General features: G+C 43.8%; 1 protein-coding gene across 1 annotated transcript in view; it reads left to right on the top strand.

Moving 5' to 3' along the window:
* The first annotated feature begins 11,833 nt into the window (after positions 1–11,833).
* STMN2 (stathmin 2) overlaps positions 11,834–17,725 on the top strand; it is a 30,038-nt gene continuing 24,146 nt past the window's right edge. Inside the window, exon 1 of the mRNA XM_060775522.2 lies at positions 11,834–12,183. Within this exon, the coding sequence (XP_060631505.1) occupies positions 12,165–12,183 (19 nt within the window). The 5' untranslated portion in view covers positions 11,834–12,164. The remainder of the gene's footprint in view (positions 12,184–17,725) is intronic.

Raw genomic sequence — 17,725 nt, 5'->3', positions numbered from 1 at the left:
AACCTGTATTTTTTTAACCAATACCTTGACTTATTGTTAGACATAAAATGGAGACAATCTTGCTGTGCAGATCTTATTATCTGTATCTCAGTTGTGTGGAGCCTTGGTTTATTCATATTAATTTGCATAAGACCATGACATTGTGCCTCTATTCATACAATAGAGCTATTGTTTTTTTTCTTCTCTTTCATCCCAAAATTTTACTGTATCTCAACCTAATCTGATACATGCCATTAACTAAAGATATGCAAACACTCCCAGTGGCACATTTGTTTGACTTCTCAGTGCTTTGATGTAATTTTTAATTATTGTTTTCATTGTTTTATCTGTGTGGTTATTTTGATTTAGAAATGCAGCTCAAACACTTTTTTGTATAAACAAAAATATATTATTTAAAAGAAGGCTGAGGGTGTCTTTGTTTTAAAGGACCTGTATTAATTGAAAGAGACTCCACCAACTTGAAGATTTCTAGATATGTTTGACCACAGATCTCATTAACCTCAGATGCTGGACAAAGAATATCCAACACATCTGAATGGGACAAGGTTGGAGAAGGGTGGATCTAGCCAGAAGCCCATGCAGTTTAACCTTCTCTCTCCAACAATGGTCAGTGTTTTCAAATGTGTAGTCCTACCTCCCCTTGATAAACAGGCCCTGAAGATTTGAACCCAGCATCCTCAGAGTAAAACATAAAAAGAACTAGGCCTATTCCAAACCTTCAGGTCACTTGGCCTGATCACATAAGTCCTTTTTTGTTCCATGTCTGCTCCATCAAGCAGTAATTAGTTCAATGTAATATATATATTAGACAACATGGATTTATTCCAGATGCTAAGATAAGTATATTTGCAACTTGAGGGGGTTTTTAACACATGATTTTATCCAGTTGCATAATATGCCATATAATCTATTTGTTTTCACTATATTGAATAAACATTTGATAATTTAGAATGCATCTACACTGTAAAATTAATGCAATTTAATACCACTTTAACTACCATGTCTCAGTGATATGGAATGCAGTAATTTGGTGAGACATCTGCACCCTTTGGCAAAGAAGGCTAAAAACATTGCAAAACTACAGCTGTCATGATTGCACCCTTAGACACAATTACATATTATTTTAGATTTGAATACATGATGCCCTTTTGTAAAACAACAATATACTCTATGCAAAATCAAGGTTTCTATTTAAGATTAGCCCCTCACTACATCTGAATAATCATTAAGAGTGAACAGTTTTTTCAAAGGGTCATTATGAATTCCTGTCTTAATGTTTTATTATCCCTTTCTCTGTATGGTTCACAATATAAAAGCTGCACAGCAAAGAGTGCTCCCCAGGCAGCCTGATAACAGCCTCCTATAAATAACTGTAAGCTACAAGTTGAACATGACACTGAGTGTCATGTAATTTCTTGAACCCGGATTTTGGCAATGGAAATCTCTATGGCATAGAGGCAACTTCTTTCCTCTTTCTATCTGGGGGCAGACAGCTTTTTATGTGGGTGACAAGTTAATAAGGTGGCATGTTACATTGACACATTTTCTTTTCAAGTATGGAAATTCACAATCTGTGCAGCAATCCACAATAAGCAAAACCCTTCCTCTCTTTTGGCCTTTACAGTGTTCCCAGAAACATCCCAGAGAACAAAGAAACTGCATCTGAACAGTCAAGCATTTCTCATGTTATCACATGAATATCTGCAGATACAATTGTTCATACAATTATCTCCTTTCATGTTATATTCTTGTAAAGAAGATGGTTGGGAGCATATGGAAATAATTTTTCACAAAATGCATTATTGACTATGAAAGTCACTGATTTAACACATTTGGGTTCCAGAGTTTGAATTGTAGTTGCTATGAGCTTTCAAGTCATTTCTGATTTACAAGTCAATGACATTTTGTACAAAAAGCCTCAAAGATAGACATGCAAATACAGGACTGAATCCCAATATATGGATACAAAATTGGATTCAGTGTGAACTAGATGTATTTATGTGACACTAATAAAAACCTTAGAGGCTGTGGTGGCACAGCAAGTTAAACTTCTAAGCTGCAGAACTTCTAAGCTGATTGGAAGGTCGGCAGTTTGAATCCATGGATGGGGTGAGCTCCCATTGCTAGCCCCAGCTTCTGCTAACCTAGCAATTTGAAAACATGCAAATGTGAGTAGATCAATAGGTACCTCTTCTGCTGGCCACATGACCTAGGAGTTGTCTACGGACAATGCCAGCTCTTTGGCTTAGAAATGGAGATGAGCACCACCACCACCACCACCCCCCCCCCCCCCCAGAGTCGGACTCGACTAGACTTAATGTCAAGGGGAAACCTTTACCTTTAAGGAAAATCTATCAGAGGGTTTTCTTGGCAAGATTGTGTGGGGAAGGTTGCCTTTGCCGCCTTCTGTGAGAGTGTGACTTGCTCAATGTCATTCAGTAGGTTTTCATGGCTGGGCAAGGAGTCAAATTTTGGTCTCCAGAGTCATAGTCCAATACTCAAACTGCTACAACATGCTGACCCTTATGAGGTCTTATACCTCTCCTCAAATAAAAGGTCACAAAAAGAAATATCTATTTGCTTCATTCCTTCTACAATCCATCTATCCATATTCATCCTTCAAGCCAACTGAAGCAAGGATGAAAGCTGAATAGCTTTGAAGTGATAAGATGCTGAAGGAATCTGCCAGTTTATTTGAGACAAAATGGCAAACAATGAAGCAATGTATGTACACACCATCATCCACAAGCCACACCCCAATTCATCATTTTCTTCCCAGTTTTAGACATCACAGTGATGAGGCAAACTACCCTATGCCTGGAACAATTTATTTAAGTGGTTCAGTCTGCTCTGTAATGATTTGGAAAGCAGTAGGATGTTTCAGGACCAAGGACAGCTTCAACTCCAGAGCTTGTTGAGTACCAAAATCCAAGCAAAAGTTGAATGTAGTCACAAGCCAATAATTATGACTCTTCCATTCTGCCTTTGCATTTTCACTTAGAAACCCCTCACTTCACCTAGATTTTATATGCTCAAAAAAGCAGGTCTATGAAAGGGGGAATTATTACATGGAGAATTTACTATTCAGCAAGCCTGGGGCTATGGTTGATATAAAAAAGTACACTCTCTTTCTATCCACCACACTGCTGTCTCAATACCCCCAACAGAGAAAAGGCAGCCATACAAACCAGCTCTTGAACAGATAGAGCTCTTGCTCTATCTGTAAAAGATAAAAGCAATTAACATTGGCAATAAATTGCAAAAGGGAGTGCTACTGTCCCTTAGTCTTACATTCTCTCATTAGGTTGCAATGACAAATACATTTTCTGTTACTGGGGGAAGGTGTTGGTTATTTATGACTAATTATTTTCAAACGCTAATCTAGCTATCAGACTAATTCTTGGTGGACCTGCCTGTAAGTTGGTACCAAATGCAATGCATGGAATGTATAACTCCAATATCACATGATCCTTGTTTATGTAATGTTTTAAAATTATTTATTATTCTATTTATATCCCAACCATTTTTTTGACCAGGGACCACTTAGCCAGGGTCAAATTTCCAAAATTAGTACCAAAAGGGTTACAAATCAGGTTTTGGTCAACTTTAGATTTGGTTTGGTTACTTACTTACTTAGGCGATCCCTCATTGTCTGAGTAGGATGGTCCTCCAGGGTCAGGGGGCTGTGTGTGGTGGATCCATAGGTGACTGTGGAGCCCTATTCTTAATCTGCATCTTCTCCCGCAGAGAGGGAATTGGTTTCCAGGTGGAAGGCGGTCCCGGTCGGGGTTGGCTTGACACGCCTTCCTCTTGGCACATTTCTCTCTTTCACCCGCCATTCGTGCCTTTTCATATTCTACAACACTGCAGGTCACAGCTGACCTCCAGCTGGAGCACTTAAGGGCCAGGGCTTCCCAGTTCTCAGTGTCTATGCCAGAGTTTTTAAACTTGGCTTTGAAACCATCTTTCAGTCTCTTTTCCTGTCCACCAACATTCAATTTTCCATTCTTGAGTTTGGAGTAGAGCAACTGCTTTGGGAGATGGTAGTCAGGCATCTGGACAATGTGGCCAGTCCAGCAGAGTTGATGGCGGAGGACCATCGCTTTAATACTAGTGGTCTTTGTTTCTTCCAGTATGCTGACATTTGTCTGCTTGTCTTTCCAAGAGATTTGCAGAATTTTTCAGAGGCAGCGCTGATGGAATCGTTCCAGGAGTTGCATGTGACGTCTGTAGACAGTCCACATTTTACAGGCATATAGCAGGGTTGGGAGGACAATAGCTTTATAAACAAGCACCTTGATATCCCTATGGATGTCCCGGTCCTCAAACACTCTCTGCTTCATTTGGGAAAATGCTGCACTCGGAGAGCTCAGGCAGTGTTGTATTTCAGTGTCAATATTGACTTTGGTGGAGAGGTGGCTGCCAAGGTAGTGGAAATGGTCAACATTTTCTAATGTTACACCATTAAGCTGTACCTCTGGCATTGGAGAGGGGTTGGCTGGTGACTGCTGGAAGAGCACTTTGGTTTTCTCAATGTTCAATGACAGGCCGAGCTTCTCACATGCTTCTGCAAAGGTGTTTAGAGTGCCTTGTAGGTCTTCTTCTGAATGCTCACAGATGACGTTGTCATTAGCATACTGGAGTTCTATAACAGATGTTGTTGTAACCTTGGTTTTGGTTTTCAATCTGCTGAGGTTAAATAACTTGCCATCTGTCTGATAGATGATTTCCACTCCGGTGGGAAGCTTCCCATCAACAAGATGAAGTATCATAGCGATGAAGATGGAGAATAAAGTTGGGGCAATACCACATCCCTGTTTGACACCTGATTCCATCTTAAATTAGTCACTTTGGGAGCCATTGCTGTCCAAGACTGTTGCCGTCATGTCATCATGGAGGAGCCATGGGATGTTCACAAATTTGTTAGGTCACTCGATTTTTTGGAGGATGTTCCAGAGAGTGCTGCGATTCACTGTGTCGAGTGCCTTTGCAAGGTCAATGAATGCCATGTACAGAGGCTGATTTTGTTCCCTGCATTTTTCTTGGAGTGAAGATCATGTCCACTGTTCCTCTGGAGGGGTGGAAGCCATTCTAGGATTCTGGGAGGGTGTCTTCTGAGAGGGGTAGAAGGTGGTTTGTAAGGATTCTTGTGAGGATTTTTCCATCTGAGGTTAGAAGGGAGATACCACGATAGTTCCCGCAGTCTGTTCTTTCCCCCTTTTTTGAAGAGGGTGATGATGGTGGCATCCTTGAAATCTGCTGGGATTTTCTCGGTCACCCACACTTTTTCTATGAGCTGGTGGAATTGTGTCAGCTTTGGTTTGGTTATTTGGGTGCTGATTCAGAATATTGCATTGGATTGACCACATCAGCTGTACTTTCTGATACAGAGCATATGCCATCCAGTAGTCGCCATCTGCTTGCCCACAAAAAACCATATTTAATCATCCTTGGCACTATAAGACGTTTGCAAGATCAGTCACTCTCATTGCAACAGTGTAGTAACAGTAAGGCTGTGGACCATATTTTAGTTCTTGCGGACCAGTGGTAGTCCATAGACCACAGGTTGGGAACCACTGCTTTAAACCATTGGAACGCTGGCTAATCCCACTTATATTATATGGCTGCCATGATATATCTTAAATGAACACTAGTGCTAGCCATTTTTAACATAACTGTATCATAATTGGTTTTATGGTTTATGTTGCAATGTTTACTCATGTTTTAGTCTACTGTGTCTTACTGGATTGTTCTTTTATATTTTTTATTTTGATGCTTAATCCTTAATTGCAAATCCACTATTATTACTGTGCTTTAACATGCATTTTTTTATGTGTTAGTACTCATCTGAGGCATTGAATATTTGCCTTTTTGTGTGTGTAAACTGCCCTGAGTCACTTCTGGGAGAGAGGGAGGTCTGGAAATTTATTATTATTATTATTATTATTATTATTATTATTATTATTATTATTATTATTGGATAGCAAACCTCCAAATGTCTTTTCTTACCATGCTTCCTTGCCTTCCATTTTATGTCTACCAAGATGGGTTTGAGTAAAAAGAAGTCATGAAATGAGCTGGTGAATTGATATACTGAGATTGTTTAATGTCTACTCAAGATACAGTGCCACTTTGTACAAAAGGCTGCACTCAAAGGCAGACATGCAAATACTAGACTAAAACCCCAAATATAAATGGAGACAAAATTGAATGTAGCATTAAATAGGTGTGTGTCTCTCTGTGTGTATGCATGTGCATGTGTGTGTGTGTGTTCCTTTCAAACATGCAACAAGGATGGTTGAACATGCTTTGTCGTACTAAGACAAGGCAGGGAGAGAAAGTGTGTGTTCATGTATATACTCATATATTATGCACATTTTCTCACTCTGCCTTGACTTATTAGCACCACAAAGCTGCCATTCCTGCATGTTTCAAAGATATATATATACATATATATATTCCTTTAGACAAGGCAGGGGAACAAAGTGTGTTTACGCACATGTGTATGTGTGTTGTGTGTGTGTATGTGTGTGTGTGTGTACACACACACACACACACACACACACATATATATATTGTGTGGATATATGGACAAATTGACAGGAAATTTGGACACAATACACCTATCAGGCCAACGAGTGACCATCACTCATAAAACACTGAAAAATACAGCAGAAAATACTTTAAAAGCCAAAAAACAAAAAAAATACATTACAACGCATATGCAAAACCACAGATGTACACAAACACACATATATAAACATATACAAAATATATACAGAAATATATACACACATATAAGCACACACAAAACACATACATAGAAAGGGGGAAGGAAGGAAGGAAGGAAGGAAGGAAGGAAGGAAGGAAGGAAGGAAGGAAGGAAGGAAGGAAGGAAGGAAGGAAGGAAGGAAGGAAGGAAGGAAGGAAGCAAGGAAGCAAGGAGGGAGAGAAAGAGGGAAAGAAGAAGGGAAAAAGAGAAGGAAAGAAAGGTAGAGATGGAAGGAAGGAGAGAAGGAAATAAAAAAAATATAAAGAGGGAAGGAAGGAGAGAAGGAACGAAAGAGAGAAGAAGGAAGGAAGGAAGGAAGGAAGGAAGGAAGGAAGGAAGGAAGGAAGGAAGGAAGGAAGGAAGGAAGGAAGGAGAGAAGGAAGGATGGAACCAAAGAGCAAGGGAAGCAAGAAAAGAAACATGTACTTACTTACTTAGGCGATCCCTCGTTGGATGAGTAAGATGGTCTTCCATTATGGATTTCCTTGTGGGTCCGTATGTGGCTGTGGAGCCCTATTCTTGCTCTGCATCTTCTTCCGCAGTGAGGGCATTGGTTTCCAGGTGGAAGGCGGTCCCGGTTGGGGTTGGCTTGACACGCCTTCCTCCTGGCATGTTTCTCTCTTTCACCCTCCACTCGGGCCTCCTCAAATTCTACAGCACTGCTGGTCACAGCTGATCTCCAGCTGGAGTGCTCAAGGGCCAGGGCTTCCCAGTTCTCAGCGTCTATGCCAGAGTTTTTAAGGTTGGCTTTGAGCCCATCTTTAAATCTCTTTTCCTGTCCACCAACGTTCCGTTTTCCGTTCTTAAGTTCAGAGTAGAGCAACTGCTTTGGGAGACGGTGGTCAGGCATCTGGACAACGTGGCCGGCCCAGCAGAGTTGATGTTGGAGGACCATCGCTTCAATGCTGGTGGTCTTTGCTTCTTCCAGCACACTGACATTTGTCCGCTTGTCTTCCCAGGAGATTTGCAGGATTTTCCAGAGGCAGCGCTGATGGAAACGTTCCAGGAGCTGCATGTGACGTCTGTAGACAGTCCACGTCTCACAGGCATATAGCAGGGTTGGGAGGACAACAGCTTTATAGACAAGCACCTTGGTCTTCCTACGGATGTCCCGGTCCTCAAACACTCTCTGCTTCATTCTGGAAAATGTTGCACTTGCAGAGCTCAGGCGGTGTTGTATTTTGGCGTCAATGTTGACTTTGGTGGAGAGGTGGCTGCCAAGGTAGTGGAAATGGTCCACATTTTCTAATGTTACACCATTAAGCTGTATTACTGGCATTGGAGAGGGATTGGCTGGTGACTGCTGGAATAGCACCTTGGTTTTCTCAATGTTCAGTGACAGACCGAGCTTCTCATATGCTTCTGCAAAGGTGTTTAGAGTGGCTTGTAGATCTTCTTCTGAATGCACACAGACGACATTGTCATCAGCATACTGGAGTTCTATAACAGCTGTTGTTGTAACCTTGGTTTTGGTTTTCAGTCTGCTGAGGTTGAATAACTTGCCATCTGTCCAATAGATTATTTCCACTCCGGTGGGAAGCTTCCCATCAACAAGGTGAAGTATCATAGCGATGAAGATGGAGAATAGAGTTGGGGCAATAACACATCCCTGTTTGACACCCGATTCCACTTTAAATGGGTCACTTTGGGAGCCACTGCTGTCCAAAACTGTTGCCATCATGTCATCATGGAGGAGCCGCAGGATGTTCACAAATTTGTTAGGGCACCCGATTTTGTGGAGGATGGTCCAGAGAGCGCTGCAATTCACTGTGTCGAATGCCTTTGCAAGGTCGATGAATGCCATGTACAGAGGTTGGTTTTGTTCCCTGCATTTTTCTTGGAGCTGTCGTGCAGTGAAGATCATGTCCACTGTTCCTCTGGAGGGGCGGAAGCCATTCTGAGATTCTGGGAGGGTGTCTTCTGAGAGGGGCAGAAGGCGGTTTGCAAGGATTCTTGCGAGGATTTTCCCAGCGGAGGTTAGAAGGGAGATACCTCGATAGTTTCCGCAGTCTGTTCTTTCCCCTTTTTTGAAGAGGGTGATGATGGTGGCGTCCTTGAAATCTGCTGGGATTTTCTCGGTCACCCACACTTTTTCTATGAGCTGGTGGAGTTGGTGTGTCAGCTCAGGTCCTCCCTCTTTAAAGATTTCAGCAGGGATCCCATCTGGTCCACTGGCTTTGTTATTCTTCTGTTGGCTGATGGCATTGCTGACTTCTTCCAAACTAGGCAGTGCTGCAAGCTCATCCCTGGTTTGTTGTTGTGGGATTTGTGAGAGGCCACATTGGAGCTGCGGTTCAGGAGGCTTTGGTAGTGTTCTTTCCAACGTAGTGCAATTGAGTTTTGGTCCTTCAGGAGTTTGGTTCCATCTGATGAGCGTAGAGGCTGTATGCCATGGTTTCTTGGACCGTAGATGATCTTTGTGGCTTTGAAAAATCCCTGAGCATTATGGGTATCTGCCAGGTGTTGGATTTCTTCGGCCTTCTTTGTCCACCAGATGTTTTTGAGTTCTCTTGTCCTTCTTTGCACCTCAGCTTTTGCACTGGCATAGATCTTTTTCTTAGCAGTACAGTTGATGTCTCTCTGCCATGCTTGGAAGGCTTTCCTTTTCTTGTCAATTAGCTGCTGGATCTCGATGTCATTTTCATCAAACCAGTCTTGATGTTTCTTGGCTTGGTATCCAATAGTTTCTTCGCAGGCTTGGATGATGGAGGTCTTCAGTTTGTTTCAATGTTCCTCGACATTTTCGGGGTGTACTGTGGGTAGATGGTCCTTGAGTGCTGTTTGGAGATGGGCTCGTCTGGAGGGCTCCTGAAGGGCCTGGGTGTTCATTTTGCACCTTGTCTTCCTACCTTGGAGGCTGCGCTTGAGAGTGATCTTGATAGCCATCGAGGATCGAATTAGCCTGTGGTCAGTCCAGCAGTCGTCAGCACCTGTCATGGCTCTTGTGAGGAGCACGTCATGGCGGTCTCTGGCACGTGTGATTACATAGTCTAAGAGGTGCCAATGCTTTGACCGGGTGTGCTTCCATGATGTCTTGAACTTGTTTTTCTGGTGGAAGAGCATGTTGGTGATGACAAGGTTGTGCTCCGCACATTTGGTGAGAAGCAGGATGCCATTTGAGTTGCTGTTTCCAACCCCGTCTTTTCCTATGGTCCCTGGCCACAGGTCGAAGTGTCGCCCGACTCTTGCATTAAAGTCCCCCAGGAGGGTGATTTTGTCCTCCTTAGGTATCCCCGATAGGACAGTGTCCAGCTGACAGTAGAATTTCTCCTTGATGTCTTCGTCAGCATCTAGTGTTGGTGCATAGGCACTTATGATGGTTGCCCGTTGGTTTTTGGCAAGATCGATTCGGAGGGTTGAGAGTTGTTCGTTGATGCCAGTGGGTGCTTCGGACAGATGTTTCATCAGATCATTTCTGATGGCGAAGCCAACTCCATGCATTCTTTGGGCTTTTTCGGGCAGTCCCTTCCAGAAGAAGATGTAGCCTCCTTTTTCTTCCTTCAGCTGTCCCTCTCCTGCTCTCCGGGTCTCCTGAAGGGCTGCTATGTCGATGTTGAAGCGTCCCAGCTCCCTTGCAATGATGGCAGTTCTGCATTTGGGGCGTTCACTGCCACTGTTGTCCATCAGAGTCCGTACGTTCCACGTACCGAAGTTCATTTTCCTTTTTTGGCCGCAGGGTAGTGACCCCACTGGATGCGGCAGTCCAGTCAGGGATAAGTGAGGCAGACTATGTTTAGGGCACCTTTTCTAGCCCCCTCCCCATGTGGGGTGAGCAGAGTGGGTCCTCAATAGGGCTGCTCAGTTGCGGATACAGCTGCCGAACTACTCAACTGCCTCGGACCTTGAGGTAGAACGACTGAGTCCGTACCCACCGCCAATTTACCAGTCTGTGACTAGGGGCTTCCAGATTTCACAGTCCTGCCCCCGTCGCCACTCGCTGATCGCCATGGGACTTTGGTTGGTTTGTTTTTATTTTCTTTGGAAGACGCCTGTGCGTGGGTTTTTTTAATGTGTGGAGGTCAGTGCACAACTGATCAACACACAGACTTCACAGAGTGAGGTTCCACTGGTGATGTAGTTTAACACAATGACCGTGGCTTCTCAGTCTGTTGCAGCCTTCTTCCGCCTTCGCAGCCGTTGTAACATGTGCCATGTTATCCTCCGCCTGCTCCGCCGTTGAGGTCTTTGGGTCTTCGGACTGTGCTTGGTCTGGAACCTCCCCCGCGGCCACTCCTGGGAGTGCACGACTCCAGTTGTTGTGCCTACAGGTTCATCGGAACGCGCAAGCCCCCTCACCACGACAAGGTGACAGTCCATTGAGGGGGAAAAGAAACATGTAGAGAAGGAAGAAAGAAGAAGGGAAAGAAAAAGAGGGAAGGAAGGAAAGAGGGAGGGAAGGAAGGAGAAAAAGAAAGTAGAGAAAGAGGGAGGGAGGGAAGGTTGGCCAAAGCAATGCGTGGTGGGTACAGCTAGTATATACATACACACACACACACACACACACACATATTGTGCACATTTTCTCACTCTGCCTTGGATTATTAGCACCACAAAGCTGCCATCCCTGTATGTTTTATATATATATATATATATATATATATATTCCTTTAGACAAGGCAGGGGAACAAAATATGGTTATGTGCATGTTTGTGTGTGTGTGTGTGTACTGTGTGTATATATATACACACACACACATAAATACATACACAGAAATACACATATTATGCACATTTGCTCACTCTGCCTTGGACTATTAGTACCACAGAGCTGCCATTCCTGCATGTTTTAAGGAATATAAGACAGGGGAACAAAGTGTGTTTATGGGCATGTATATATAACTATATACATCCATTTTCTCCCCCTGCCTTGCCTTATTAGTACCACAAAGCATGTTCAATCGCCCTCCCTGCGTGTTTTACAGATAGCAACAGCCAGAGATTTCAAGACCAATGGGCTTTTCATGTCAGGCGTGGTGCATTTGACATGGACTGTACTACCCAAGCCCGAGTCAAGGGGGGGAGCCCACCGTCCGGAGCCCATTTCCACTTCAAACTGGTTCCTGGCCCTTTCTCCTGGGGCACCGGGGGCAGATCAATATTTCATGCTGGCAGATCCCGGCTCTGCAGGAGTCATGTCAGGGGAGCTGGGGAGCCAATCTGCTTGGCTTGAGGAGTGATCATTATTCCGGCTCCTGCCTGGGGCTCCTGCTTTCGCTCAGCCCTCTCTGCTGACTCAGTGCCTTAGTCTCCTCGCTCGCCGCCCCTTCCTTCCTTCTCTCTCTCTCTCTCTCTCTCTCTCCTCTGCCGTCGCCGGACAGACCTCTCTGCCTGCCTGCCTGCCTGCCTTCCTTCCTTCCTTCACCCCTCGGAGCAGCACCCTTCCACACCCCACCATGGCGAAAACTGCAATGGGTAAGGACTGGAGCGGGTTTTGTCTCCTTCTACATCTTTCACCAGAGCCTGGTTCGACTGCCGCATTTCTTGACTCCCAACCTCCCGCTGTCCTTGGTGCTGAATTCAGGCATCAAGGAGGAAACTAAGCCCATTCCTTTGACCACTCCTTGGGTAACTTCTCATCGAAAAGGAGAACCAAAATCGCTGGATAATAATAAGTCGAACTCTTGAGCTTGGGATACACCTGAGAAGGATTCTCTGGGGGGGGGTAATTGCAGTGGGAATGGATCCTTTAGCACTAAATCCTTGCCCATAACACAATCTTCTAGAGACGTGAAAGGATAGCTCGAACTATGGGCATGTGGCAATTCAATAGGGGGGAGGATGGGGGTTATGCTTTCTGTGGCGCCGTTTCTTAGAAGGGCCCCGGATCCTGCAGCAATGTTGAGCAGTCTAGCCAGAGGGCCAGAGGGTGAATGCCAAGGAGAAGGGCATGAAAGACTAGAAATACATGAGTGGCCAAAGGGATGGTGAGAAGAAGAAGAGCGCCCCGGCTTGCAGTTTCTTTGTGTCCACAAAAAGGAGAAATATGGATGGATTTGGGTGTTGTTGTTTGTTTGTTTCCGTGTGGGGTGGGGACGGGGAGTGCCTGCCTGTGGTGGGCGGCGTGGGCTTCCTTTGTGTCAGTGGCGCCGGGCGTTTCCGAGCAAGGCGCACCTGCAGCAGAGATCACGCCGCCCCACGCCACGCCACGCCACGCCGCCCCCGGCTCAGCAGCATCCTCCCCGCACAATGCAGAGCAGCCCCACCCAGAGCCAGGGCTCCTCCGCCAACGCCTTCTTGCCTACTGCCACGCCAGGAAAGAAAGTCCACACACACACACATTCCTTTTCTCTGCAGGGCAGTCAAGAAAACCCTCCTTTCTCCTCTCTTCTAGATCGCTCTGTCCGTCATATATCAGGAGGGTTTTTTTGGGCTCCCTTATTAGTGTCCTACTGTCCTTTCTCCCCTCGCAGCCTTGATCCTGCACCACCTGGAGGGACCCTTGAAGTAGGTCACCGGCTTTGGGACCAATTCCTCCTCCTCTCCATCCCGACACAATGGCCCCACTCTTTTGTATACCTCCCCATCCACTTTGTTTCGGATCCCACCCGTGATTTGGTGGTGATTTTGTCTGGATAGAGGGAAAGTTTGGGTTTTTCCCCACTCTCCCTCCCTCCTTCCCTTGGTGCAGGCTCCTGGCAGCAGCCACACCCCTGCGCGCTCCCTGCCTCCCTCCCTCCCTTCCTCCGCCTGCCTCTCTTTCCCTCTCTCTCCCTCCAAAAAAGGACCTTTGCAGCGCCCCCCAAGGCCTCCTCTAAAGTCGGAGAGGGAGCTCAGACCCACCAGCAGCCTTTGAGATTTATCCCCGGGAGGGAAAAAGAGTCTCAGATCAGCAAAATGCCCCATATAGCCAGGGGTTGGAAGAAGACAATGGCTGTCATTGCCTCAATTTCACACCCTTGTCTTTCTTTTCCTGTTTCTATCTCACTACTAGGGAGCTTTCCCCCGAATCTGCAATAAACCTGATTTGTAGTGGAGAAAAGGTTATTGCGTGGGGCAGTTACAAAGAGCATTGGGTTGGTTACCTTCACACCTTGAAGGGATTTTTAAAATTCATTTATGACATTTCTACTCCTCTGTTCTCCAACCTGAAGGGGACTCAAGGAGACTCAAAAATCCAATAATTTATTTCCAAAAGGGGATGGGAAAGGTGTCTGGAAACTGGGAGAGGCAAAAAGGAGTTGAAAACCCATCTTTCAGGTACTATCTGGTATTATCTATAGACACACTAAGGTATAATCTCTTCCCTGTGTTGTCAAAGGCTTATTTGAGAACACAGAAATGCTGGACCACTCTAACAATCACCATGTCAAGTCACAGAGAAGCCAGTTTCAACAGAAAGGAGGAAACCATGAAAATGCACACACTCTGGCTACCAGTATTTTAAGAACTTTTAAAAAAAATCAGGACAGCAATTGAAAAACAACACTCAGAAAACTGGAATTCCAGACAGACAGAAAATAATCAGGGCCAGCTAACACCTCCCAACAAAGGATTCCCAGGCAGCAAGCAGTCAGGCTTTGAAGCTGCAAGGCCATTCAATGTTAATCAAGCTGGCCAATTGCAATATTCACACTTGCCTCAAACAAATAAGGGGCTTTTTTTCTCCCACCCTGAACTTTCCACAGATATATGCACCCATATTGCCTAGTTTCCAACAGACCTCACAACCACTGAGGATGCTTGCCATAGATGTGGGCAAAACGTCAGGAGAGAATGCTTCTGGAACATGGCCATACAGAAAACCCACAGCAACCCAGAAATATCTTCCAGTTCTTATTCTATTATATTTAATACCCTTTACTTCCTTCCCTGGGAACAAAAGCTTTGTTCCTGAGGCTGACCAACCTCTTTGTCATTTCTTCCTGGTCCATAAAAGATGCTGGCGTTTCATGAAACACCCAGCTTCTTTTGGGCATAGAGGTGCTCTCCTCCATTTGGAAGCCATGCCCACCTGGTGGCAGAGAGGGCTTTGTTATTCGCAAGGAAAAGGCATGAGATTGCTGTTTGTGCAACGGCAGCCAGACAGGAGCCAAAAGAGTCTGGCCAGCCCTGCAATGCCAGGCTGGTCTTTTTCTCCTCGCTTCCCTTCCCTTCTCAACATTGATATTTGTCCTCAGTCAGCAATTGATTGCTTCTGCAGGAGGCTCCTGATCAGAATTCTGTTGCCATGGCCAGAAAAATGGCTCTTTTTTGTCTGAATCAAGGAACCATAGCATGTAAGCCTAAATGCAGGCAAAGTGTGGGTGGTGATCCTTAAATGCACCCAGTGATGAATCCAGCCCTGGCACCCTATTATCCCACCCTTCTTTACCAAGACTGATTTGCCAGCCAAGATGCTTCTGAAATGACCCAAAGATAATTAATTGCCTCGTCTTAGAATCAATGCCTTTCTTCTCTTCTTCCTCTTTACATTATATATGGTTGTTGTGTGCCAACTGGCAAGGTTGGGTACATGAGACTGATTCTGCAAAACAATCCTCCATTTCTTCCTTCCCTTAATGTGGATGAAAAGGGTATGGCTGCCATATTATGTCCTCACTGGGTTTCAGTCTCTTATCTATGAAAACATATTGCGATTGGAAGAGTATTGTCTGTTCAGTGTTACACCTTGAATGCAGCTCTTAAAAGCAAAAGGGAATACAAATTGTATTGGGAATACAAATTGCCAGAAAATGTCTTAAAGCAGAAAGATGAAGCAGATTTTCTGGAGAAAACACAGAGAAAATAGCTCTCGTGCCATTCATTGTTTTGTGTATTTTTTGGAATGTGTCACAGAAAATTCAGTCTACCAGAGGATTACTGATACATGATGAACTAAATATAGACTTTGCAAAAAATGTATACTATTATTGAGGTGTGCCAATGTTTTTTCATGCATGTAAGAGGTTAGAAAAACCAGCTCAATGGTGAAAATATGAATTCTGAGCCTTGCAGCTCAATCAAGTTTTGTTCATTGCCTCAGTTCCTGTATTATGATGAAAAATGGGGCCCATTCATACACCACATGAAGCACGTTAACTACTGCAACAATATATATAGAATCCTGGCTAGACCTCTAAAAATCCTTCCTAAACTGCAAATCCTAGAATCCCATAGGATGAAATCACAGTGAAAGGGCCCCTAGAATTTGCCCCAAGTCAAATCAGAGTAGGTTATGGGTACTGCGTTAGGATGGGAAAATGTGTCCTCCCTTTATATCTAAAGGGAGGAATCTTGCTCAATGAAGGTCTAGACTGCTGGGTGAGATGAGTACAGCTGGACAGATGCTTTTATAGACCTTACCAAGCAGAAACAACAGTGAATGCCTATTTCAATGTTTTGCCCTATCATCTTTTATTATCCAGATACTATATTTTCTTCGAACATGGAACAATTTAGCTGCTTTCTTGGAAAGTGAGTTACCCTTTGTTTAGAGAATCATACTGTTAGGTATGAGTCACTACAGAACTTGAAAAAATTACATCTTAGACTTCAGTGTTCTGAGGCTATGCTGCAGTCAATGGAGGAGGTCCTCTTTTTCAGTAAGACCATGAAAATTGTCAATTTTCCCTCTTAATTGTAGAATGAACAGGGTTGTGCTATGTAAAACTCATTAGTTTGGTGTTAGCAAAGATAGTGGTAAGCTGGTTCTGGAACACTCCTTTGAAGATACTGCCCTTAGTCACCCAGAGATGGAAAAATCAATTTCTCTTAATCCACCAATTAAGATGTCTATGGGCCAACTCTGATTTATTAAATTGTAGTGCTTTATTCTCATTTTTATGGTGTGTTCCTTTTATTGGTTTGTGTTTACTGTAACTGGTTCAGGTTGTCTTTGCTTTATAAAAGAGGGAAGTATTAAAAAGAAGGTTAATGGTTTGTGATTTTTTGGGAACCTAGTTCATTTGATAAATATTATTTGTTATTTTCTGATTGATCTCTGGCCTTTGGTTGTTGGTTTTGGCAGTTTGTAATGTTATTGTTTATAATATATAGCAAAACCTAGTTTTTGGTTCAGTCACATGTTCATGTAATAATAATAATAATAATAATAATAATTTCTATTTATTACCCACCTCTCCTTACAGCTTACAGACAGTTATGGCTTTTGTTGCTGTAGAAACATATCAGACACACAGTTTCAGAACATGGGGAATTTCTTTTAATAAGAATATAATGCTATGCCATGTCCTTAACTGTACAACTGCTCCTAAAGCATTATTTAGATACCATCTAGATATGGATGGCAATAGCATGCCACTACACTAATTTTGCTTAAAAATAATCTTCCAAATAATGTGATCAGCCTAGTCCTACCATTTTTAATTATGGGTATATCTACACTGTAGAACTAATTCAGTTTGACACCACTTTAATTGTCGTGGACAAATGCTATGGAATCATGGGAGTTGTAATTCAGTGAGGCACAAGTATTCTGCCAGAGAAGCTAAAGACCTTGTAAAACTGCAGCTCTTACGATTCCAAAGCATTGAGCCATGGCAGAAAAACTGTTGTCGAGCTGCATTAATTCTATAGCAGTGATTCCAAACCTGTGGTCTGTGGACAACCTGTGGTCCGTGGACCACCGGTGGTCCACAAGAACTAATATGGTCCACAACCTTGCTGTTACTACACTGTTGCAATGCCCCATGGACCACACCCCCTTCCTCGTGGTCATGCACACGTGGTGAGAAGACGAAAGAAAGCTGTTAGGGACAGTTTCTTGAGTCTCACATTCTGCTTATTGTATTATTTCCAACCTCACCCCCCTCCCCTTCTTCTTTTTATATGAGCATTAATAAAATCCATGAATAACAACACAGTTCAACCAAAAAAATATATTGGTGTCTCTATTTTTAGGCTTGTTTCTGGGATTATTTCGGGTGTTGATTCAGAAAATTGCTTTGTATAAACCACATCAGCTCTAGATTATTAAATATGGTTTTCTGTGGACAAGCAATCGACAACTACTGGA

The sequence above is a fragment of the Anolis sagrei genome, chromosome 4 (genome assembly GCF_037176765.1).
Source record: "Anolis sagrei isolate rAnoSag1 chromosome 4, rAnoSag1.mat, whole genome shotgun sequence".
NCBI classification, from domain to species: Eukaryota; Metazoa; Chordata; class Lepidosauria; order Squamata; family Dactyloidae; genus Anolis; species Anolis sagrei.
The sequence above is the reverse complement of the archived record's forward strand: the minus strand, read 5'-3'. Positions and strand labels throughout refer to the sequence as shown.